General features: G+C 45.3%; 1 protein-coding gene across 4 annotated transcripts in view; it reads left to right on the plus strand.

Moving 5' to 3' along the window:
* Nucleotides 1–26,339, plus strand: part of itgb2 (integrin, beta 2) — a 180,235-nt gene that overhangs the window by 117,534 nt on the left and 36,362 nt on the right. For all 4 annotated transcript variants that reach the window (XM_070876123.1, XM_070876125.1, XM_070876124.1 and 1 more), the window contains 3 exons: nucleotides 1,705–1,895; nucleotides 23,597–23,829; nucleotides 24,416–24,638. In XM_070876123.1, coding sequence (XP_070732224.1) covers nucleotides 1,705–1,895; nucleotides 23,597–23,829; nucleotides 24,416–24,638 — 647 coding nt within the window. The remainder of the gene's footprint in view (nucleotides 1–1,704; nucleotides 1,896–23,596; nucleotides 23,830–24,415; nucleotides 24,639–26,339) is intronic.

Raw genomic sequence — 26,339 nt, forward strand, 5'->3', positions numbered from 1 at the left:
GCCCAACCTACTCAACCTATCCTCATAAGTCAACACCCTCATCTTCGGAATCAACCTAGTGAACCTTCTCTGAATAGCTCCAATGCAAGTATATCCTTTCTTAAATATGGAGACCAAAACTGTACGGGGTACTCCAGGCGTGGCCTCATCAATACTTGTACAGTTGTAGCAGGACTTCTCTGCTTTTTTATTCTATTCCCCTTGCAATAAAGGCCAACATTCCAATTGCCTTCCTGATTACTTGCTGTACCTGCATACTAACTTTTTGTGTTTCATGCACAAGGACCCCCAGGTCCCTCTGTACTGCAGCACTTTGCAATTTTTCTTCATTTAAATTATCATTTGCTTTTCTATTATTTCTGCCAAAGTGGATAACTACACATTTTCCCACTTTATACTCCATCTGCCATATTTTTGCCCACTCTCACTTAGCCTGTCTATATCCCTTTGTAGATTTTTTGTGTCCTCACAATTTGCTTTCCCACCCATCTTTGTATCATCAGCAAACTTGGCTACATTACACTCGGACCCTTCATCCAAGTCATTAATATAGATTGTAAATAGTTGAGGCCCCAGCACTGATCCCTGCGGCACCCCACTAGACACTGATTGCCAACTGGAAAATGATCCATTTATCCCAACTTTCTGTTAGTTCGCTAATCCTCTATCCATGCTAATATATTACCCCCAACCCCGTGAGCTTTTATCTTGTGCAGTAATTTCTTATGTGGCACCTTATCGAATGCCTTCTGGAAATCCAAATACACCACATCCACTGGTTTCCCCTTATTCACCCTGCTTATTACATCCTCAAAGAACTCCAGCAAATTTGTCAAACATGATTTCTCTTTCATAAAACCATGCTGACTCTACTTGATTGAATTATGCTTTTCCAAATGTTTCGCTACTGCTTCCTTAATAATGGACTCCAGCATTTTCCCAACGACAGATATTAGGCTAACTGATCTACAGTTTCCTGCTTTTTTGTCTGCCTCCTTTTTTAAAAAGGGGCATTACATTTGCGATTTTCCAATCTGCTGGAACCACCCCAGAATCCAGGGAATTTTGATAGATTACAACCAATGCATCCACTTCTCTTAAGACCCTAGGATGTAAGCCATCAGGTCCAGTGGATTTGTCTGCCTTTAGTCCCATTATTTTACCTAGTACTACTTTATTAGTGATAGTGATAGTATTCAGTTCCTCCCTCCCTATAGCCCCTTGATTATCCACTATTGGGATGTTTTTAGTGTCTTCTAATATGAAGACCGATACAAAATATTTGTTGAACGTCTCTGCCATTTCCCTGTTCTCCATTATTAATTCCCCAGTCTCATCCTCCAGAGGACCAACATTTACTTTAGCCACTCTTTTCCTTTTTATGTACCTGTAGAAACTCTTATTATCTGTTTTTATATTTCATGCTAGTTTACATGCATAATCTATCTTCCCTTTCTTAATCATTTTTTTAATCGTTCTCATGTATGAAATAAAATGCATAGACAGTCAACCTACAAGATGGGGTGGGGAAAAGAGGGACAAATGAAGTATTTAACTGAGGCCTGTTGGGGATGCAATGACAGGTTTTCTGAATTATCTATGGATTATTGCATGCAACCTGGAAAATAGGAAAGTATATGGAAGGAGTGTAATGTACAATGTGTAATGTGTCCCTTGACAGCACCAATCATGTTTTTTTTCCAGATACGTTTCACAATCACAATAACTGCAGACAAGTGCCTGACCAAAGCAGAATCCTTTGAGATCAGACCCTTGGGCTTTACTGAGAATTTGGAAATTACAGTGCAGACAGAGTGTAACTGTAAATGTGATGACAAACCTGATCTGTCTGAACACTGCGACAACAAGGGTAAAGTCAAGTGTGGTATATGCAGGTACAATAATGCTATTAAAATTCCTTAGCTCTGTTTCATCTTTCTTGAGGAACACTTGTTTTCCCTTCAACAACTCTAAAGTCACTGCAAACTCCAACCTTCTCTTTGACCAAGCTTTTGGTCATCTGGCCTAATATCTCCTTCTGTAACTCAGTGTCACGTTTTGTTTGATACATTCCTGTAAGTGCCTTGAGATATTTTACTACGTTAATAGCGCTATATAAATGCAAGCTGTTGTTGTTGACTGTCCAAGACCTAAGTATTGCTCTCATATATGTGGAGGGTTTGATTGATCTGGAGACAATACAAGAAAAAGCTTGCTCTCTGAAGATCTCTCTCTCTCTTCTCAACTCCAACTACTCTTTCTTTGTAACCTTTCTTTTCTCACTCTGTTTTATTGCCATGGTCCCTGTTCCTCTGAAGCTCATTGAATACATTGTCACATATTGTCTTCCTCCTACCTACAACCTTAATGTGCTAAAATCAAGAATCATTGCCCTGTCTCCCTCTTTCACTTATTTTTTCATGCATTTTTCCTCAGGATTTCTAATCTGCATCTCCTCAGTCTCCTTCCTCCTATAAACCAAAAGTTTTTCAAATCTAAGCTTAGCACTACCAAATCACTATTCGATTTCACTCTTCTACATTCTGGCCATTCACCTGCCTTTTTTTAATGGTAAAACAAAAATGAAGTGAATGATTTATGCCAAGGTCAGAGACTATCCTGCGATCCATGGTCCTTCAATTTTCCATTGCTGTCTGTGGGAAAGTGTTGACCATTGTTCTGATCTCTCTGTGGAAGCACATTTGAGACTTGGAAGTCAGTGTGTGGAAGAGTCCACCATAGACTTCCATTCTGCTGCTCTGTGGAGCAGCACATGGGTCATCCAACGTGCTGTGCTACAACATCTGGGAGTCTGAGACTCATCAGTCAGGACCTGTGTCAGCCATGTTAAAGGGCATCAATTCTTCCCTGGGTATCACCAGCCCTCCAGTACCTTGCCTAAATGGCCTTCCTTAATGTGGGAGCTGTTACTATTTGATTTGCTTTCTCTCTTTGACCATCATCATCGAAATCAAGGAAGACTTGCTTCCACTCTGAAAGTGAGTTCTTAGATGACTGAACAGTCCAATAAGGGAATTACAGTCTCTGTCATAGGTGGGACAGACAGTCGTTGAAGGAAAGGGTGGGTAGGAGTCTGGTTTGCCGCACACTCCTTCTGCTGCCTGCGCTTGTTTTCTGCACACTCTCGGCGTCGAGACTCGAGGTGCTCAGCACTCTCCCAGATGCTCTTCCTCCACTTAGGGCGGTCTTTGGCCAGGAACTCCCAGGTGTCGGTGGGAATGTTGCATTTTATCAAGGAGGCTTTGCGGGTGTCCTTGAAGCGTTTCCTCTGCCCACCTGGGGCTCGCTTGCCGTGTAGAAGTTCTGACCATGGAGGTCATGACACCCAGGCAGATTCCTTTCCTCGCCCAATGTTTACATGTGTATTTGCCAGAAGATAACAATCCAAAGCAGAAGCACTGCCTGATTTGTTTCCTATCTCTAACCCAGTACCCATATTTAAAAACAGTGCGTCAGCTTGGCTCAGTTGGCAACGCTCTTGACACGGGATTAAAAAGTGATGGATGAAGTTCCACACTAGGCTTTGAGTTTATAATCTAAATTGATATTCCAATGAGGAAAATTGCAGCACTACTTGTCCCTTATAATGAGCTCCAGCTGAGATCAACTAAATCAGCACAGATGAGGACTAAATTCTAGGACCTTCTGGTCAGTGCCTTCAACCATTAGAGTACTGCAAGAGCAGAAATGCATATCATTATTTCTATGGTTCCTTCAATGTAACAAAATGTCCAAAAGATAAAATAGGAACACGGAACTGGATGATGTGCCAGAAAGAGAGATTAGGAAGAGTGACTGAATGTTGAAGAGATGGGTTTTCATAAGGTTTTGAAAGTTGGAAAGAACTGTTGAGGGCAGGGGGAAATAGAGTTCCAGAGAAGAGGAGTCTAAAGGCTGTGCCGAGATTGATGGGGGGAAAGGGACAGGTGGGAGGAGGGAATGAACAAAGTCCAGAGTCAGAGCAATGGAGCGTTCAACATGAGTTTATAGGGCTGCGAGAGCTTTCAGTGCTAGAGTGAGTGAGGTTATGATGGGACATGGATTTTATATTTAATGCATTGAAGGATGGGCAGCCAATGAAGGTCAATTAGAAATGCCGTGTCTTCTGTTGCCTAGGCCCTAAGCTCTGGAATTAGTCAGTGAATTCCAGAGCTTAGGGCCGAGGCAACAGAAGACAAACCCATCTCTTTAACATTCAGTCACTCTGCCTAATTTCTGGCTCATCGTCCAGTTCTGTGTTTCTATTTTATCCTTTGGACATTTTGTTACATTGAAGGGGCAAAACACAAGTGGCAGGGTTTTGGACAAATTGGAGTTTATGGGGAGGTAGTGTCGAGGGGGCGATGGGAAGGGGCAGACTCGTAAGCAGAGTGCCAGAGTAGTTGAGTCAGGAAGTGGCAAAGGCATCAATAATGCTTTCAGTGTCGTGGGGTGGGGAGGAGAGGAGGAGGGGGCAGTGGGCAATGTTGTGGATGGTGGAAGTAAGTAGTCCGACTGATGGATAGGAAGTGGGCTTTCAGGTTCATCTTGATAAAATCAGACACTAAGATTGTCAGCCCGAGAGTGGGGCTGGCAACAGAAATGGAATTAGTGCTGATGAAATGGAGCAGAGATTGAAGATGATGGCTTCAGTCTTATGCATATTGAGCCAGAGAAAGTTGTAACTTGATGTCAGCCAGCACAAAGGCAGTCAGAAGTCGAGAGAAATATCCTTTCACTGTCTTTATATTTGTCTATGTGACTTTCCATCTCTCCCCTGTGGATCAACCATATAGTCAAGCATTAAACATAGAAACATAGAAATATAGAAAGTAGATGCAGGAGTAGGCCATTCGGCCTTTCAAACCTGCACCACCATTCAATATGATCATGGCTGATCATGTAACTTCAGTACCCCATTCCTGCTTTCTCTCCATACCCCTTGATCCCTTTAGCCGTAAGGGCCACATCTAACTCCCTTTTGAATATATCTAACGAATTGGCCTCAACAACTTTCTGTCGTAGAGAATTCCACAGGTTCACAATTCTCTGAGTGAAGAAGTTTCTCCTCATCTCGGTCCTAAATGGCCTACTTCTTATCCTTAGACTGTAACCCCTGGTTCTGGACTTCCCCAACATCAGGAACATTCTTCCTGCATCTAACCTGTCCAGTCCCGTCTGAATTTTATATGTTTCTATGAGATCCCCTCTCATTCTCCTAAATTCCAGTGAATATAAGCCTAGTCGATCCAGTCTTTCTTCATATGTCAGTCCTGCCATCCCGGGAATCAGTCTGATGAACCTTCGCTGCACTCCTTCAATAGCATGCACGTCCTTCCTCAGATTAGGACACCAAAACTGCACACAATACTCAAGGTGTGGTCTCACCAAGGCCCTGTACAACTGCAGTAAGACTTCCTTGCTCCTATACTCAAATCCCCTCGCTATGAAGGCCAGCATGCCATTTGCTTTCTTTATTGCCTGCTGTACCTGCATGCCTTCCTTCAATGACTGATGTACCATGCACCCAGGTTTCGTTGCACCTCCCCTTTTACTAATCTGTCACCATTCAGATAATAATCTGCCTTCCTTTTTTGCAACCAAAGTGGATAACCTCACACTGATCTACATTATACTGCATCTGCCATGCATTTGCCCATTCACCTAGCCTGTCCAAGTCCCCCTGCAGCCTCCTAGCATCCTCCTCGCAGCTCGCACTGCTACCCAGCTTAATGTCATCTGCAAACTTGGAGATATTACATTCAATTCCTTCGTCTAAATCATGAATGTATATTGTAAATAGCTGGGGTCCCAGCACTGAACCCTGCGGCACTCCACTAGTCACGACCTGCCATTCTGAAAAGGACCCATTTATTCCCACTCTGCTTCCGGTCTACCAACCAGTTCTCTATCCACATCAATACATTACCCCCAATACCATGTGCCTTAATTTTGCACACTAATCTCTTGTGTGGGACCTTGTCAAAAGCCTTTTGAAAGTCCAAATACACCACATCCACTGGTTCTCCCTTATCCACTCTACGAGTTACATCCTCAAAAAATCTAGAAGATTTGTCAAGCATGATTTCCCTTTCATAAATCCATGCTGACTTGGCCCGACCCTGTCACTGCTTTCCAAATGCACTGATATTACATCTTTAATAATTGATTCCAGCATTTTCCCCACCACCGATGTCAGGCTAACCGGTCTATAATTCCCTGTTTTCTCTCTCCCTCCTTTTTTAAAAAGTGGGGTTACATTAGCTACCTTCCAATCCATTGGAACTGAACCAGAGTCCATGGAATGTTGGACAATAACCACCAATGCATCTACTATTTCTAGGACCACTTCCTTAAGTACTCTGGGATGCAGACTATCAGGCCCTGGGGATTTATCGGCCTTCAATCCCTTCAATTTTCCTAACACCATTTCCTGACTAATAAGGATTTCCCTCAGTTCCCCCTTCTCGCTAGACCCTCGGTCCCCTAGTATTTTCGGGAGGTTATTCGTGTCATCCTTAGTAAAGACAGAACCAAAGTATTTGTTCAATTGGTCTGCCATTTCCTTGTTCCCCATTATGAATTCCCTGATTCTGACTGCAAGGGACCTACATTAGTTTTCATTAATATTTTTCTCTTCACATATCTATAGAAGCTTTTGCAGTAGTTTTTATGTTCCCTGCAAGCTTATTCTCATACTCTATTTTCCCCCTCCTAATTAAACCCTTAGTCCTCCTCTGCTGAATTCTAAATTTCTCCCAGTCCTCAGATTTGCTGCTTTTTCTGGCCAATTTATATGCCTCTTCCTTGGGTTTAATACTTTCCCTAATTTCCCTTGTTAGCCACGGTTCAGCCACCTTCCCTTTTTTATTCTTACGCCACACAGGGATGTACAATTGTTGTAGTTCATCCATGTGATATTTAAATGTTTGCCATTGCCTATCCACCATCAACCCTTTAAGTATCATTCTCCAGTCTATCCTAGCCAATTCACGTCTCATACCGTCGAAGTTTCCTTTCTTTAAGTTCAGGACCCTAGTCTCTGAATTAACTGTCAATCTCCACCTTAATGAAGAATTTTACCATATTATGGTCACTCTTCCCCAAGGGGCCCCACACGACCAAATTGCTAATTAATCACCTCTCGTTAGACAAGACCCAGTCTAGGATGGCCTGCTCTCCAGTTGGTTCCTCGACATATTGGTCGAGCAAAACATTTCTTATACACTCCAGGAAATCCCCCTCCACAGTATTGCTACCAGTTTGGTTAATCCAATCAATAATTGCTGTACCCTTATTCCACGCGTCCCTAATTTCCTGTTTGATGCCATCCCCAACCTCCCTACTACTGTTTGTACACAACTCCCACTAACGTTTTCTGCCCTTTGGTGTTCTGCAATTCTATCCATATAGATTCCACATCATCCACGCCAATGTCCTTCCTTACTATTGCGTTACTCTCCTCTTTAACCACTAACGCTACCCCACCTCCTTTTCCTTCCTGTCTGTCCTTCCTGAATATTGAGTACCCCTGGATGTTGAGTTCCCAGCCTTGGTTACCTTGGAGCCATGGCTCCGTAATTCCAATTACATCATATCTGTTAACAGCTATCTGCGCAGTCAATTCATCCACCTTTTTACGAATGCTCCTCGCATTGAGACTCAGAGCCTTCAGGCTTGTTTTTTTTAACACTCTTTGTCCTTTTAGAATTATGTTGTAATGTGACCCTTTTTGATTTTTGCCCTTGATTTCTCTGCTCTGCACTCTTGCTTTTCTCCTTCCTACCTTTTGTTTCTGCCCCCCTTGTACTTCCCTCTGCCTCCCTGCATAGATTCCCATCCCCCTGCCTTTTTAGTTTAAACCTTCCCCAGCAGCACTAGCAAACACTCCGCCTAGGGCATCGGTTCCAGTCCTACGCAGGTGCAGACCGTCCAGTTTGTACTGGTCCCACCTCCCCCAGAACTGGTTCTAATGTCCCAGGAATTTGAATCCCTCCCTCTTGCACCTTTCTTCTGAGCTATCCTGCAATTCCTACTCTGACTAGCATGTGGCACTGGTAGCAATCCTGAGATTACTACCTTTGAGGTCCTGCTTTTTAACTCCTTGCTCCCTATATTAAGCTTGTAGGACCTCATCCCGTTTTTTACTTATATCATTGGTACCTTTATGTAATACGACAGCTGGCTGTTCACCCTCCCCCTCCAGAATGCACTGCAGCCGCTCTGAGCCATCCTTGACCCTTGCACCAGGAAGGCAACATACCACCCTGGAGTCTCGTTTGCGGCCGCAGAAACGCCTATCTATTCTCCTTACAATAGAATCCCCGATCACTATAGCTCTCCCACTCTTTTTCCTGCCCTCCTGTGCAGCAAAGCCACCCCTGGTGCCATGGACTTAACATAGAAACATAGAAAATAGGTGCAGGAGTAGGCCATTCGGCCCTTCTAGCCTGCACCACCATTCAATGAGTTCATGGCTGAACATGCAACTTCAGTACCCCCTTCCTGCTTTCTCGCCATACCCCTTGATCCCCCTAGTAGTAAGGACTTCATCTAACTACCTTTAAAATATATTTAGTGAATTGGCCTCAACTACTTTCTGTGGTAGAGAATTCCACAGGTTCACCACTCTCTGGGTGAAGAAGTTTCTCCTCATCTCGGTCCTAAATGGCTTACCCCTTATCCTTAGACTGTGACCCCTGGTTCTGGACTTCCCCAACATTGGGAACATTCTTCCTGCATCTAACCTGTCTAAACCCGTCAGAATTTTAAACGTTTCCATGAGGTCCCCTCTCATTCTTCTAAACTCCAGTGAATACAAGCCCAGTTGATCCAGTCTTTCTTGATAGGTCAGTCCCACCATCCCGGGAATCAGTCTGGTGAATCTTCGCTGCACTCCCTCAATAGCAAGAATGTCCTTCCTCAAGTTAGGAGACCAAAACTGTACACAATACTCCAGGTGTGGCCTCACCAAGGCCCTGTACAACTGTAGCAACACCTCCCTGCCTCTGTACTCAAATCCCCTCGCTATGAAGGCCAACATGCCATTTGCTTTCTTAACCGCCTGCTGTACCTGCATGCTAACCTTCAATGACTGATGTACCATGACACCCAGGTCTCGTTGCACCTCCCCTTTTCCTAATCTGTCACCATTCAGATAATAGTCTGTCTCTCTGTTTTTACCACCAAAGTGGATAACCTCACATTTATCCACATTATACTTCATCTGCCATGCATTTGCCCACTCACCTAACCTATCCAAGTCACTCTGCAGCCTCATAGCATCCTCCTCGCAGCTCACACTGCCACCCAACTTAGTGTCATCCACAAATTTGGAGATACTACATTTAATCCCCTCATCTAAATCATTAATGTACAATGTAAACAGCTGGGGCCCCAGCACAGAACCTTGCGGTACCCCACTAGTCACTGCCTGCCATTCTGAAAAGTACCCATTTACTCCGACTCTTTGCTTCCTGTCTGACAACCAGTTCTCAATCCACGTCAGCACACTACCCCCAATCCCATGTGCTTTAACATTAATCTCTTGTGTGGGACCTTGTCGAAAGCCTTCTGAAAGTCCAAATATACTACATCAACTGGTTCTCCCTTGTCCACTTTACTGGAAACATCCTCAAAAAATTCCAGAAGATTTGTCAAGCATGATTTCCCTTTCACAAATCCATGCTGACTTGGACCTATCATGTCACCTTTTTCCACATGCGCTGCTATGACATCCTTAATAATTGATTCCATCATTTTACCCACTACTGAGGTCAGGCTGACCGGTCTATAATTCCCTATTTTCTCTCTCCCTCCTTTTTTTAAAAAGTGGTGTTACATTGGCTACCCTCCACTCGATAGGAACTGATCCAGAGTAAATGGAATGTTGGAAAATGACTGTCAATGCATCCGCTATTTCCAAGGCCACCTCCTTAAGTACTCTGGGATGCAGTCCATCAGGCCCTGGGGATTTAACGGCCTTCAATCCCATCAATTTCCCCAACACAATTTCCCGACTAATAAGGATTTCCCTCAGTTCCTCCTCCTTACTAGACCCTCTGACCCCTTTTATATCTGGAAGGTTGTTTGTGTCCTCCTTAGTGAATACCGCACCAAAGTACTTGTTCAATTGGTCTGCCATTTCTTTGTTCCCCATTATGACTTCCCCTGATTCTGACTGCAGGGGACCTACGTTTATCTTTACTAACCTTTTTCTCTTTACATATCTATAGAAACTTTTGCAATCCGCCTTAATGTTCCCTGCAAGCTTCTTCTCGTACTCTATTTTCCCTGCCCTAATCAAACCCTTTGTCCTCCTCTGCTGAGTTCTAAATTTCTCCCAGTCCCTGGGTTCGCTGCTATTTCTGGCCAATTTGTATGCCACTTTCTTGGCTTTAATACTATTCCTGATTTCCCTTGATAGCCACAGTTGAGCCACCTTCCCTTTTTTATTTTTACGCCAGACAGGAATGTACAATTGTTGTAGTTCATCCATGCGGTCTCTAAATGCCATTGCCCATCCACAGTCAACCCCTTAAGTATCATTCGCCAATCTATCCTAGCCAATTCACGTCTCACACCTTCAAAGTTACCCTTCTTTAAGTTCTGGACCATGGTCTCTGAATTAACGGTTTCATTCTCCATCCTAATGCAGAATTCCACCATATTATGGTCACTCTTCCCAAGGGGCCTCGCACAATGAGATTGCTAATTAATCCTCTCTCATTACACAACACGAAGATGGCCTCCCCCGAGTTGCTTCCTCGACATATTGGTCTCGAAAACCATCCCTTATGCACTCCAGGAAATCCTCCTCCACCGTATTGCTTCCAGTTTGGCTAGCCCAATCTATGTGCATATTAAAGTCACCCATTATAACTGTTGCACCTTTATTGCATGCACCCCTAATTTCCTGTTTGATGCCCTCCCCAACATCACTACTACTGTTTGGAGGTCTGTACACAACTCCCACTGACGTTTTTTGCCCTTTGGTGTTCTGCAGCTCTACCCATATAGATTCCACATCATCCAAGCTAATGTCCTTCCTAACTATTGCATTAATCTCCTCTTTAACCAGCAATGCTACCCCACCTCCTTTTCCCTTTATTCTATCCTTCCTGAATGTTGAATACCCCTGGAGGTTGAGTTCCCAGCCCTGCTCATCCTGGAGCCACGTCTCCGTAATCCCAATCACATCATATTTGTTAACATCTATTTGCACAGTTAATTCATCCACCTTATTGCGGATACTCCTAGCATTAAGACACAAAGCCTTCAGGCTTGTTTTTTTAACACCCTTTGTCCTTTTAGAATTTTGCTGTACAGTGGCCCTTTTTGTTCTTTGCCTTGGGTTTCTCTGCCCTCCACTTTTCCTCATCTCCTTTCTGTCTTTTGCTTTTGCCTCCTTTTTGTTTCCCTCTGTCTCCCTGCATTGGTTCCCATCCCCCTGCCATATTAGTTTAAATCCTCCCCAACAGCACTAGCAAACACTCCCCCTCGGACATTGGTTCCGGTCCTGCCCAGGTGCAGACCGTCTGGTTTGTACTGGTCCCACCTCCCCCAGAACCGGTTCCAATGCCCCAGGAATTTGAATCCCTCCCTGCTGCACCACTGCTCAAGCCACGTATTCATCTGCGCTATCCTGCGATTCCTACTCTGACTAGCACGTGGCACTGGTAGCAATCCCGAGATTACTACTTTTGAGGTCCTACTTTTTAATTTAGCTCCTAGCTCCTTAAATTTGTTTCGGAGGATCTCATCCCTTTTTTTACCTATGTCGTTGGTACCAATGTGCACCACGACAACTGGCTGTTCTCCCTCCCTTTTTAGAATGTCCTGCACCCGCTCTGAGACATCCTTGACTCTTGCACCAGGGAGGCAACATACCATCCTGGAGTCTCGGTTACGGCCGCAGAAACGCCTATCTATTCCCCTCACCATTGAATCCCCTATCACTATCGCTCTCCCACTCTTTTTGCTGCCCTCCTGTGCAACAGAGCCAGCCACGGTGCCATGAACTTGGCTGCTGCTGCCTTCCGCTGATGAGCAACCTCCCCAACAGTACCCAAGGCGGTGTAACTGTTTTGGAGGGAGATGACCGCAGGGGACCCCTGCACTACCTTCCTACTCCTGCTCTGCCTGAAGGTCACCCATTCCCAATTTGGCTGTGTAACCTTTACCTGTGGTGTGACCAACTCACTAAATGTGCTATTCACAACATCCTCAGCATCGCGGATGCTCCAAAGTGAATCCATGCGCAGCTCCAGTGCCGCAATGCAGTCTGTCAGGAGCTGCAGCTGCAGCTGGGCACACATCCTGCACATGTAGTTGTCAGGGACACTGGAAACGTCCCTGATTTCCCACATAGCACAGGAGGAGCATGACACGGGTCTGGGCTCTCCTGCCATGGCTTAACCCTTAAATAAACCTAATAGATAACAATGCCAAAAGTTTCTTACTGATCAGAAAATGAAAAGAAAAAGAAAAAGAATACTCACCAATCCATCAGCCAATCACTTACCCTCTTGGCTGTGATTTCACACTTCGATTTCTTTTTACTTCTTTATTTACCTTCTGCCCCTGCACCAGCTAGCCTCCTCCAACTGCTGGGCCCCCTTTTATGGGCCTCGTTGCTCCCAACCTGCTCCGCTCCTCCGACTCTCTGGCTCCCGCTCTTTTTAAACTGCTCCTCCGACTCTCGGGCTCCCTCTCTGTTTAAACTGCCCGCTCCTCTGACTCTCCGATCCTCGTCAGAAGTGAATTCCTCACCTATCTCCGGCCCTCCTGCTCCTCAGACTCCTGGCCTCCCGAACTCACGGACTTCCACTCTCGGACTCTCCCGAACTCTCGGACTTTCCCGAACTCACGGACTTTCCTGAACTCTCGGACTCTCCCGAGCTCTCGGACTCTCCTGAACTCACGGACCTCCTGAACTCACGGCCCTCCCGAACTCACAGCCCTCCCGAACTCACGGACCTCCCGAACTCTCGGACACTACCGAACTCCCGGACTTTCCCGAACTCACGGACTCTCCCGAACTCTCGTGAACTCTTAGCCCTCCCGAACTCACGGCCCTCCTGAACTCATGGCCCTCCCGAACTCTCGGACCTCCCGAACTCTCGGACTCTCCCGAACTCACAGCCCTCCCGAACTCACGGCCCTCCCGAACTCACGGCCCTCCCGAACTCTCGTGAACTCTCGGCCCTCCCGAACTCACGGCCCTCCCGAACTCTCGGACTCTCCCGAACTCACGGCCCTCCTGAACTCACGGCCCTCCGAACTCACGGCCCTCCCGAACTCACGGCCCTCCTGAACTCACGGCCCTCCCGAACTCACAGCCCTCCCGAACTCACGGCCCTCCCGAACTCTCGGACTCTCCCGAACTCACAGCCCTCCTGAACTCACAGCCCTCCCGAACTCACGGCCCTCCCGAACTCATGGACCTCCCGAACTCTCGGACCTCCCGAACAGGTCCAATAGCCGTTAAGTTACAACAACAACAACTTGTATTTATATAGCACCTTTAACGTAGTGAAACATCCCACGATGCTTCACAGGAGTATTATGAGATTAAAAGTTTGATAATGAGCCATATAAGGAGAAATCAGTGCGGGTGACGAAAAGCTTGGTCAAAGAGGTAGGTTTTAAGGAGCATTTTGATGGAGAATAAAGAGGCAGGGAATTCCAGAGCTCAGGGTCAAGGCAACAGAAGACATGGCCACCAATGGTTGAGCAATTATAATCAGAGATGCTCGAAGGCAGAATTAGAGGAATGCAGACATCTCGGGGAGGAGACTGGGGGGTTGTGGGGCTGGAGGAGATTACAGAGATAGGGAGGTGCGAGGCCATGGAGGCATTTGAAAACAAGGATGAGAATTTTGAAATTGACGCGTTACTTAACTGGGAGTCAGTGCAGGTTAGTGAGCACAGGGGTGATGGGTGAGCAGAACTTGGTGCGAGTTAGGACACGGAAAGCCAAGTTTGAGATCACCTCTAATTTACGTAGAATAGAATGTGGGAGGCCAACCAGGAGTGCGTTAGAGTAGACAAGTCTCGAGGTAACAAAGGCATGGATGAGGGCTTCAGCAACGGTTGAGCTGAGGCAAGGGCGGAGACAGCTGATGTTACGGAGGTGGAAATAGGCGATCTTAGTTATGCTGCGGATATGTGGTCGAAAGCTCATTTCAGGGTCAAATATGACACCAAGTTTGTGAACAGTCTGGTTCAGCCCCAGACAGAAGTTGGGGAGAGGGATGGAGTCAGTGGCTGGGGAACAGGCCGAAAACAATGGCTTCGGTTTTCCCAATATTAAATAGGAGAACATTTCTGCTCTTCTAGAACTGGATAACAGACAAGCAGTCCAACAATTTAGAGACCGTGAAGGGGTCGAGAGAAGTGGGAGTGAGATCGAGCTGGGTGTCATCAGCGTACATGTGGAAACTGATGCTGTGTTTTCAGATGATATCGCCAAGGGGCAACATGTAGATGAGAAATAGGAGGGGGCCAAGAATAGATCCTTGGGGGACACTAGAGGTAACGATGTGGGGCAGGAAGAGAAGATATTGGAAGTGATTCTCTGGCTACGATTAGATAGATAAGAATGGAACCAGGTGAGTGTAGTCCCACCCAGCTGGACGACAGTGGAGAGGCATTGGAGAAGGATAGAGTGATCAACCGTGTCAAAGGCTGTAGACAAGTCAAGAGAAGGGATAGTTTGCCTTTGTCACAGTCACAAAGGATTTCATTTGTGACTTTGATGAGAGCTGTTTCGGTACTGTGGCATGCGCGGAAACCGGATTGGAGGGATTCAAACATGGAATTGCAGGAAAGATGGGCACGGATTTGGGAGACAACAACACGTTCAAGGACTTTGGAGAGGAAAGGGAGGTTGGAGATGGGTGGTAGTTTGCAAGGACAGAGGGATCAAGGATTGTTTTTTTGAGAAGGGTGATGAAGGCAGATTTGAGGGAGAGGGGAACAGTACCTGAGGAGAGAGAACCGTTAACAATGCCAGCTAATATGGGAGCCAGAAAAGGAAGTTGGGTGATCAGCAGTTTAGTGGGAATAGGGTCGAAGGAGCAGGAAGTGGGTCTCATGGACAGGTTGAGCTCGGAAAGATCATGAGGGGATATCTAAGAGAAACTGGGGAAAGATGTGAGGTCAGGGCTGGGGCACGGGGGATCATTAGAGGAAATTTGGCCCGGTGGGCATGGGGAAGGAAGGGAAGAGGCAGAGGCGGCCGAACAGATGATCTCAATCTTCGCGACAAAGAAGTTCATGAGCTCCTCACACGTATTGTCGGAGGTGAGAGTGGAGACTGGGGAGAGGGAATTAAAAAGATGGTTAGCAGTGGAGAATAGAAACAGGGTTTATCTTTGCATTCCAGAATGATTCTGGAATAGTGAACAACTTTGGCAGACGAGAGCAGGACCCGATAATGCTTTTATGTGGTCAGCCAGATCTGGTGGTGAATGGCTAAACCAGTTTCCCGCCATATCCGTTCAAGTCTGCGTCCCTCAGACTTAAAGGAGTGAAAATCAGGGCTGTACCAGGGAGACAGGCCAGGGTGATGGAGAGTAATTGTTTTAACAGGGACTAGGGCATCAAAGGTGATGGTGTGGGTGTGATTGAGCAGATCAGTAGCTGCAGAAATGTCATAGAGGGCCAAAGGCTGGACACTTGGGAGTTCATAAGTGCAGTTGTAAGAGAGTCGGGAGAGAGTTTTATCCAGGGGTAGACACAGAATGAAGTAGGGTTGAGGGGGAAGGGGTTGGTGAGGAGGGGGGGGTGTAAGGGGAATGTGGGTGGAAAGCTGTATGAGGAAGTGGTCAGAGATGGCCTTATCTGCAATTGACATGATGGGATTAGCGAGGCCACGAGAGATGGCAAGATCGAGGGTCTGGCCATAAATATGGGTTGGGGAGTTTACATGGAGGGAGAGATTAACGGAGGATAGGCTAGTGAACTCAGAGGAGAGAGAGCAAGATGAATTACGATGGAGGTTGAAATCACCAAGGATGAGAAGCCGTTCGATGCAGAGGGAGGAAAGTAGTGAAGAAATATCGGTAATAACATTTTATGGTACTTCGGTGGGCGGTAGAGAACGAGAATTTTAAATGAGGTGAAAGGGGTGGAATAAGGTGAGATGCTCAAAGGAGGAGAAAGTGCCGGAGGAGTAGGGGACAGACCAAGCTGTGATTTGCTGATGAGAGCCACACCGTCACCATGGTGGTCTAAGCAGGGCACGTGGTGGAAGATATAGCTGATGCGTATGCTTATCACTTTAATAAAGCACACGTGGCCCATGCTGGAGCTGATCACCTTGTGACTTTTAGGTTTAATGTTAACTCCAAAAGTGAGCACTGCAATTGGAGCCTGCTTTATATAGGGAGGCAGCACGAGGTGCAGTAATGTGTGCCTCCCGGGTTTTCCCCATCTGTTGGCTATTACATGTAATTACATGGTACAGATCATGGCTGCAAATACATCACAATAGCCAGGCGGGGAGACTTCATTTAAGGGTAAGGTCTCATCACCCCTCAACCACGTTTCCGTCAGAGTCATGATGTCGATGCCATCATCCACGATAAGCTCATGGATGGAAAGGGCCTTGTTCGCAAGCAAACGGACATTCTGGAGGGAGATGAGGAGAGGATCAGTGATGGCTGCCCCACTGCATCCACAGGGTCAGCGCTAGGGTGGGGGTGAGTTGGATGGGGAGGAGATTGGCAAGATTAGCCCCTAGTGGGCGTGCTGGGTGGGAAGGTCGGCGAGAGAGTAGGATGGGACAGTTGGCGTTGCTGCTTGTAAGGAGGAAGCGACGAGTGCCTCGATGGGCCCTTCGTAAGATGCCAAGAGAGGCACAGAGGGAAGCTGTAGGCTTTTCTCGGAGGGAGTCAAGCCTGGGACGGCAGCAGGACAATAGGAAGGTCAAAGAGTAATGATAAATTAGGGTAGGGATTTGGGAGGGCAGAGTATCCGAGAGAGGATACTCTTATGTTCTTATGATGAAAAGGAGCATGATGACAGGAGAGAATGGTCAGGGAGGCATAAGGAGAAAAGTAAAGGGGGGGAAAAGTGGAAATGTATTGAATGGCTCGGGTCCGGGGCGGCAGCCAAAGTGCGCAAGCAAAAAGCTCAGGTTACAGAGACCTGTTTAAATTAGTAGTAATTACGGTGTGTATGACGGCATACTCTCATGACATGCTTGAGCTTGTGCGAAATCTGGAACTTGTGGTTGACAGGCCAGCCACGCAAGCAAAGCAATCGCTGGCTCAGAGTTGAGCTGTTTGCCCGGCGACTGCCAGCGATTGCGCATGGAAGTCCTACGGTTGATACAAGGGCGCAAGAGGATATCTAAGCCTTTAATTAAACATTTTCATAAGAACATAAGAATTAGGAACAGGAGTAGGCCATCTAGCCCCTCGAGCCTGCTCCGCCATTCAACAAGATCATGGCTGATCTGGCCGTGGACTCAGCTCCACTTACCCGCCCGCTCCCCGTAACCCTTAATTCCCTTATTGGTTAAAAATCTATCTATCTGTGATTTGAATACATTCAATGAGCTAGCCTCAACTGCTTCCTTGGGCAGAGAATTCCACAGATTCACAACCCTCTGGGAGAAGAAATTCCTTCTCAACTCGGTTTTAAATTGGCTCCCCCGTATTTTGAGGTTGTGCCCCCGAGTTCTAGTCTCCCCGACCAGTGGAAACAACCTCTCCGCCTCTACCTTGTCTATCCCTTTCATTATTTTAAATGTTTCTATAAGATCCCCTCTCATCCTTCTGAACTCCAACGAGTAAAGACCCAGTCTATTCATATCATAAATTATGGACATACACTGTATGAAATGAGTTTATGCAAATATTGGCCCGGATTACAGTTTTAATGATGTATAAAATTATCAAAAATTTTAATTTTTAGTGAGGTTGGTGGAATGAAGATAATTTTGAATAAAATTTCAATTCTGTACATTGTATAATTATTAGACTCAGGGATTCCATTACCGATCATTCCCCTCATAAATGATTGAAATGGAATTCAGCTTTGAGATTGGAGGACCAGGTGCATGTGATCCGAGGGACGCTTCCCCACCGCATCCCTGGGCCATTACGCTGCCTTCTGCCTCGAGGCCTGAGACCGCAAGTTTTTTGCAGCCACGCTGCCAGCAGGTGGTTTCGTAATTAGGGCTACAGTAGCATAGTGGTTATATTACTGGACTAGTAATCCAGAGGTCCGGACCAATGATCCAGAGATGTGAGTTCAAATTCCACCACGGCAGCTGGGGAGTTTAAATTCAGTTAATTAAATAAATCTGGAATTAAAAAAGCTAGTATCAGTAATGATGACCATGAAACTGTGAAACATTGAATAAATTTAAGACAGAGATAGACAGCTTCTTAACCGATAAGGGATTAAGGGGTTATGGGGAGCGAGCAGGGAAGTGGACCTGAATCCATGATCAGATCAGCCATGATCATGTTAAATGGCGGAGCAGGTTCAAGGGGCCGTATGGCCTATTCTTGCACCTATTTCTTATGTTCTTATGAAACCAACGGATTGTCAAAAATCCATCTGATTCACTAATGTCCTTTAGGGAAGGAAATCTGCCGTCCTTACCTTGTCTGGCCTATATGTGACTCTAGACCCACAGCAATGTGGTTGACTCTTAACTGCCCTCTGAAATGGCCAAGCAAGCCACTCAGTTGTAACAAACCGCTACAAAAAACTGCAGCGGTTCAAGGGCAACTCGGGATGAGCAATAAATGCCGGCCTTGCCAGCGACAGCCACATCCCATGAATTAATAAGGAAAATAAAAGAAATTCTTTCGCAGGTCAGAGGCCAATTACCTCCGACTGCAATTTATAGCCCATTGTCGTTTAAAAATGATTGGTTATTTTATTATAATATTCAGGTGTTCCCACCCTGTGAAGGGGCTACTTGTTTTGAATTGTAACTTTTCTCTGATTCAGGTCTTATAAAAATGCTCAACAGTTAATACTGAAAAATTGTCTAATTTATTAAAATATGAAATTTAAAAATAAAATTATATGATATGATTCTTATCATTTAAAAAAGTATTTTCTACCTTCTCCTCATAACTGTAATCCCTCAACCCTGATAACTTGATAACACACATACACACCCAACACACCACACATCTTTTTCAATAATGGGATGTCCAAAACAATACACAATACTTCCAACTGCTCGATACAATAGCAAGGGTTCCGTTTCCTTTTTTAATGGCCTTATCTACTTCAACTGCCACTTTTAATGATTCTGTGTTCCTGCAGCCTGAGGAGCGTCTGGTTTTCTATCCCATTTAAAATATATCAGTTAAGGTTTATTTCCTTTCCCTATTCTTACTTCCAAAATGTATAACCAAATTTTGCTATATTGATTTGTATCTGTTACTTATATTACCCATCCTGCTTGTCCATCTGTTGCATTCAGTCACGATCAGAATGTTTCAGCACAGACCGGATCACTTATCACATATTTCCTTTCATTTTTCCTGTGCATATACTTGAACATTTGCTGTACGAATGGATTTCCTGTGGTGTGGCACAGTTGGAGGATATGGTCTCTCACCTATCTTTGTTGGCTTCATCCTACTGTTTCTCTCACTCTTGCGTTACTCTTCTGTTCAGCTTCGCTCTCTCCCTAACTCTTTTTGCTTCTCTGTTTTTCCTTCCTTCCATTTGAGTGGGAGGTGGTGGGTGGTATGGTGAGGCTGACATGATGTGATGGGGAAAGGAGCTGATGCTGACTGCAGGCTGCGCTTGCTAAGTGGTGGTTGTGGGGAAAATGTGGCCCACAATGGTTTTCTTCTCATCCCTCCCCCTTCCATTAACTTTGTGCCCCCCCCCACACCCTTGCTTCTATACACATCCTACCCCTTCACCTTCCCACTACTCCCTACATTTCATCTCTTCTCCTACCCTCCTAGCCATTTCTTACAAAGAGAGTTTGCTTTCAAAATTCAGGTTAGAATAAGGAAAGAAACTCTGTGCCTCTCTCTCACTTTTTCTCTCAGATATCAGTAATTTGAATTTTCTAACCGTCAGCAAATCATAAGTTCGATTCATTTTGTTAGCTTCAAGGTTCAATGTGTCTTTTAAAAAAATAAATGAAATAGAATGGGGGGAAAAACCTGCAAAAAACACTAATTAGGCCACAGCTAGAATACTGCTTGTAATTCTGGTCACCACATTACAGGAAAGATGTGATTGCACTCGAGAGGGTACAGAGGAGATTTACGAGAATGTTGCCTGGACTGGAGAATTTTAGCTATGAGAAAAGATTGGATAGGCTGGGATTGTTTTCTTGGAACAGAGGAGGCTGAGGAGAGACTTTATTGAGGTGTATAAAATTATGAGGGGCCTAAATAGAGTGGATAGGAAGGACCTATTCCCCTTAGCAGAAGGGTCAACAACCATGAGGCACAGATTTAAAGTAATTGGAAGGCGGCTTAGAACATAAGAACATAAGAATTAGGAACAGGAGTAGGCCATCTAGCCCCTCGAGCCTGCTCCGCCATTCAAAATGATCATGGCTGATCTGGCCGTGGACTCAGCTCCACTTACCCGCCCGCTCCCCATAACCCTTAATTCCCTTATTGGTTAAAAATCTATCTATCTGTGATTTGAATACATTCAATGAGCTAGCCTCAACTGCTTCCTTGGGCAGAGAATTCCACAGATTCACAACCCTCTGGGAGAAGAAATTCCTTCTCAACTCGGTTTTAAATTGACTCCCCCGTATTTTGAGGCTGTGCCCCCTAGTTCTAGTCTCCCCGACCAGTGGAAACAACCTCTCTGCCTCTATCTTGTCTATCCCTTTCATTATTTTAAATGTTTCTATAAGATCACCCCTCATCCTTCTGAACTCCAACGATTAAAGACCCAGTCTACTCAATCTATCATCATAAGGTAACCTCCTCATCTGCGGAATCAACCTAGTGAATCGTCTCTGTACCCCCTCCAAGGCTAGTATATCCTTCCTTAAGTAAGGTGACCAAAACTGCACGCAGTACTCCAGGTGCAGCCTCACCAGTACCTTGTACAGTTGCAGCAGGACCTCCCTGCCTTTGTACTCCACCCTTCTTGCAATGGAGGCCAACATTCCATTCGCCTTCCTGATTACCTGCTGCACCTGCAAACTAACTTTTTGGGATTCATGCACAAGGACCTCCAGGTCCCTCTGCACCGCAGCATGTTGTAATTTCTCCCCATTCAAATAATATTCCCTTTTACTGTTTTTTTTTCCAAGGCGGATGACCTCACATTTTCCGACATTGTATTCCATCTGCCAAACCTTAGCCCATTCGCTTAACCTATCTAAATCTCTTTGCAGCCTCTCTGTGTCCTCTACACAACCCGCTTTCCCACTAATCTTTGTGTCATCTGCAAATTTTGTTACACTACACTCTGTCCCCTCTTCCAGGTCATCTATGTATATTGTAAACAGTTGTGGTCCCAGCACCGATCCCTGTGGCACACCACTAACCACCGATTTCCAACCCGAAAAGGACCCATTTATCCCGACTCTCTGCTTTCTGTGAGCCAGCCAATTCTCGATCCATGCTAATACATTTCCTCTGACTCCACGTACCTTTATCTTCTGCAGTAACCTTTTGTGTGGCACCTTATCGAATGCCTTTTGGAAATCTAAATACACCACATCCATCGGTACACCTCTATCCACCATGCTCGTTATATCCTCAAAGAATTCCAGTAAATTAGTTACACATGATTTCCCCTTCATGAATCCATGTTGCGTCTGCTTGATTGCACTATTCCTATCTAGATGTCCCGCTATTTCTTCCTTAATGATAGCTTCAAGCATTTTCCCCACTACAGATGTTAAACTAACCGGCCTATAGTTACCTGCCTTTTGTCTGCCCCCTTTTTTAAACAGAGGCGTTACATTGGCTGCTTTCCAATCCACTGGTGCCTCCCCAGAGTGCAGAGAATTTTGGTCGATTATAACGAATGCATCTGCTATAACTTCCGCCATCTGATAAATTTCTTCACTGAGAGGGTGGTGGGGATCTGGAACTCACTGCCTGAAAGGGTGGTGGAGACAGAAACCCTCACCATATTGAAAAAGAACTTGGATGTGCACTTAAAGTGCCGTAACCTACAGGGCTACGGACCAAGAGCTGGAAAGTGTGATTAGACTTGATAGCTCTTGGCGCGGACACGATGGGCCGAAATGGCCTCCTTCCGTGCTATAAATTTCTATGATTCTATGAAACACTCTCAGCTTAATACATTTTCAGAAGTTTATAGAACACTATAAAAGCTACAAGTGTATTGTAAGTACACTGTCTCTTTTACTCTCCTCACTCAGAACCTGTTTAAAAACACTCAATATAAACTTTACCTGATAAAAGCGGTTGAAATTTGTTATTGAGCTTTTATTCAAATAATTCAGAACAGCTGAACACAAACCGGTAGAAGCTAAAGAAACAATTCAACTGACTGAATGGTTACGCTGTACATGTTCGGACTGTGCAAAATGCATTGAGTTATCATCGTTCTGGACAAAAATAGGAAGTTTTGGGAGAAGCTGAGGCCTTCAAGTAAAAACTTTGGTGAAGGCATTAACACAGCATTAAAGGCAATTTAATGGACATATTTAATCATCTTTTAGTAACATTTATATTTTATTTAGACCTTTGGTTTGGATATTAAAAATTCAGTTACTGAGTTTTTCTCACAGCATTTTCAGTGATTTGGGAAAACGATAATACAGTATCACACAGTGGTGTGACATGGAGCCATGACAGCCACTGTTCAGTTAACATTAGAAATCTGTTTAAAGCACAACCTAATGGCATGACAGAAAATCATGACCGATAAATATGGACATTTTGATAATTGGAATTCCCATAGGAAATTATTACATAGCAATTTTCAATGGAGTACAGGATCCACACAAGAACTTCAATTTATTATAGATGGAAGGTCAGATAGGCATTCTAGAATTTCACTTGATTTATCTTGTGTCAGCTGTGGCTCAGTGGTCTGACCCCTAATATAAATTCTTCACCTTGTACAAAGCTGCTTGGATAGTGTCAGCCCTGGTTCACCTTTCAGGAGAGACATTAAACCAAGGCCCAAGATGTTGTTTGTGGGACCTTACTGTGTGCAAATTGGGTGCCGGGTTTCCCACACTACAACAGTGACTACACTTCAAAAGTACTTCATTGGCTGTAAAGAGCTTTGAGATGTCTGGTGGTCGTGAAAGGCACCATATAATTTCTTTTTTTCTTTTTTTAATTTATTTTTGTGGGGAGAGGGCACAGAGAGAAACATCAGACAACCTTCAGAAAATTAGCTGATTTAAGTAGATCAAGTGGATTGTATGCGATCAGTTGATAGAAAGAATTTGCATTTGTATTGTGCCTTGTCACATCCTCAGGACATCCCAAAGCACTTCACAACCAATGGATTACTTTTGAAGACGGAAGGGGTTTGCAAGTGGATGGCATTGCTGTTCTTGCCTTTATTATTATGTGTGTGCACAGTGTCAATTACTTGTCTCATTGGAGGAGTTGAGCCTAATTTCTGTTCCTCTTTCCAGCTGTACAGAGGATCGGATTGGCAAGTTTTGTAAGTGTGACCCTGGCAAACGCTCCACTCTAGACCTGGATGCAGCATGCCGTAGGGACAACACTTCGGCCACCTGCAGTAACCAGGGAGACTGTGTGTGTGGTGCATGCATTTGCCATACTAACCCCAATAAGAAAATCTATGGCAAGTATTGTGAGTGTGATGACCAGAACTGTGAGCGAAACCTGGGTAAACTGTGTGCTGGTGAGTATGTCTTATTTGGAGCATTTCTTAGTTTCTCTGTTAATTAACATTTGTTTTTTATTTTTTCCCAAATACAGAACCTCACTTTTATGACTCTGACTTAACTGGTGAAGGGGAAAGTCACATGAACCTCTGTGACTCATTGCTCCATTAAAATTTTACAAAAATATAAAAGCATTTAAATACATTTTAAGGAGCTGGCATGCAGCTCGGCATCAGTATGTAGACCAGGCTCTCTGCTTTTCTTTCCCAGGCCTGCTGAATGGGGGCACTGAAGCACAGAGAATAAGCCTTTTTACAATAATTAACGATCTGTGTTATTCCATATTTGGCTGATAGAAAAAGCAGGGACTGTTTGGAAACACTGATTTTTCCTGGGACATCATCTAGAGGTGACGGTCTTCTATTGGCACTTGACATATTATGTTTGCTCCCTGTGGCTGAAGTTCCTTGGCTGAGGCTTGTACTGTGTAATACACAGTGTGTTGCATAGTGGTATAACCATAGCTAACAAACACAATTGTGCAGGAGGCGGTAGAGGTACTACTAGTGATTATTTACTGATGTTCCGTATGATATCTTTCAGGTCATGGTAAATGTGATTGTGGAACATGTCACTGTAACTCAGACTATGATGGAACTGCCTGTGAGTGTGAAAAAGCTGAAGAGCAATGTAAGCAGGACAAGGATAGTAAAATCTGCAGCGGGAGAGGTACATGCACATGTAACCAGTGCAAATGTAATGCCGGTTATCAGCCTCCATACTGTAAAGAATGCCCAGGCTGTCCATCTCCATGTCCGACCTATGTGTAAGTACCCATCTGAGAACTGCCAGTTAAGATGTTGTCCATTAGAAATCAGCGACTAACCTTATAGAGGTACACCATGGGCTAGATTTTGCACTTTTGTACAGATTGCCCAAAAATTGGCATTATTTCCGACATGGGCAGTAAAAATGGGGTTTCAGATCATTGGCTTGTCGCCCATTTTCAAAGCCCATAGTCTCCATTTAAAAAATTGGGCATTACCGCGAACAATCTGAAATGGGCGTTAGCATTAAATCTCTCTGACCTTCTGCCATAAAGTATCACTGTCCTTAGCAACGGCATGGCAACGCTCGTTTCCCGTGATTCAGGAGGTCAGGGGTCATCATTACATGCGCAGAAGAGGAGACAGAGAGAGAGGGTGCAGAGAGGGACTGAAAGTGTGTGTGGCTATGGTGTGTGCTTGTTTGGCTGTTGTGGGAGGCACGAGGGTGATTCACCAGCAGCAAAAAGCCTACTAAGCACCAAGAACGTAGTTGGCACCCAGTTTTCGTCCAACAAATAATAGATAACATGGAAGGGATGGAGGAGGCCCTGAAGCTGTTAGCTAGGAACACTGGTAGCAGAGAGCTCATAGTGGTCCCGAAGCGCGGTACTGCACCCCAAGGTGCCGCAACCCCATTGCCAATGACACATGAGAGCCAGGAGGAACATCTTGCTTCTGGCTCGGAGCACGTTCCCACCTCGGGACCGTCCTCTCCCGTATCCGTCCAAGCAGCGGTTCTGCCATCATCCCCGCAATGAAGCATCGCCCAAGGAGCTCCTCGGCCAGGCAGCTTGGAGTCAGGAGGGGAAGGGGAAGGGGTAGAGATGGGGATGAGAAGCGGGGCCGAGGGGGAAGGAAAGTCAGGTGTATGGCCGCAGGTGCTGTCTGGGACATATTTTTAGGTTGCTGCTGCTATTTTGGTGGGAGGGTCGGGGCAAGGGGCGATGGGGCTACCTTGTTGGTTTGCACCCCCTTTGTGTTCTGTTTCGCGGGAAATGGGGATCATTGTAATGATGTAAATGTGATAAATTTGTTGTGGGATGGGGTGGGGTGGGGTGTTTTTTGCAGATATACTTATGATTTCAGACAAATGGTCGGATTAAATGTTTTTTATTTATCATAACCTTGTTGCGCATTGGCTCAGATAGCTGCACCGTTACACACTGGTGATTCCTTAACATGAAAGGGTATAATTACACTTAACTTGAATCAACTTAAACTTTAACTGTCATCAAGGTGATGCACACCATTGATGTATGACCTGCACACCCAGCAGTGTTGCAGCTTTGTAAATACCACCCACGTTCTTTCAAGCCAAGCGCTCATTTATGAACTCCTGACATAAGAGTCTTACAGCTATGATGCCACCACGAGCCCTTTCCTGCGGTAGAGAGCGGGCGGGGCATGGTTTCAGCATCAGCCTGATTGTCTGGCCCGATGTCAGTGTCCACCTCCTCGTCCTCCTCTTCCACTCTCTCCTGAGGTGGACCGTCAGACCCTTCTGGCAATTCTTGTCCCCTCCTGATAGCCAAGTTGTGCAGCATTGAGCACACCACCACGAATTGAGCTACCTGTTCAGGGTGGTATTGGAGCTAGCCTCCTGAGTGGTCCAGGCATCTAAAGCGCTGCTTAAGCACTCCAATGGTTTTCTCCACGATATTGCGAGTGGCTCTGTGGCTCTCGTTGTATCGCTTCTCAGC

This window comes from Pristiophorus japonicus, chromosome 3 (assembly GCF_044704955.1).
Source record: "Pristiophorus japonicus isolate sPriJap1 chromosome 3, sPriJap1.hap1, whole genome shotgun sequence".
Lineage (NCBI taxonomy): Eukaryota > Metazoa > Chordata > Chondrichthyes > Pristiophoridae > Pristiophorus > Pristiophorus japonicus.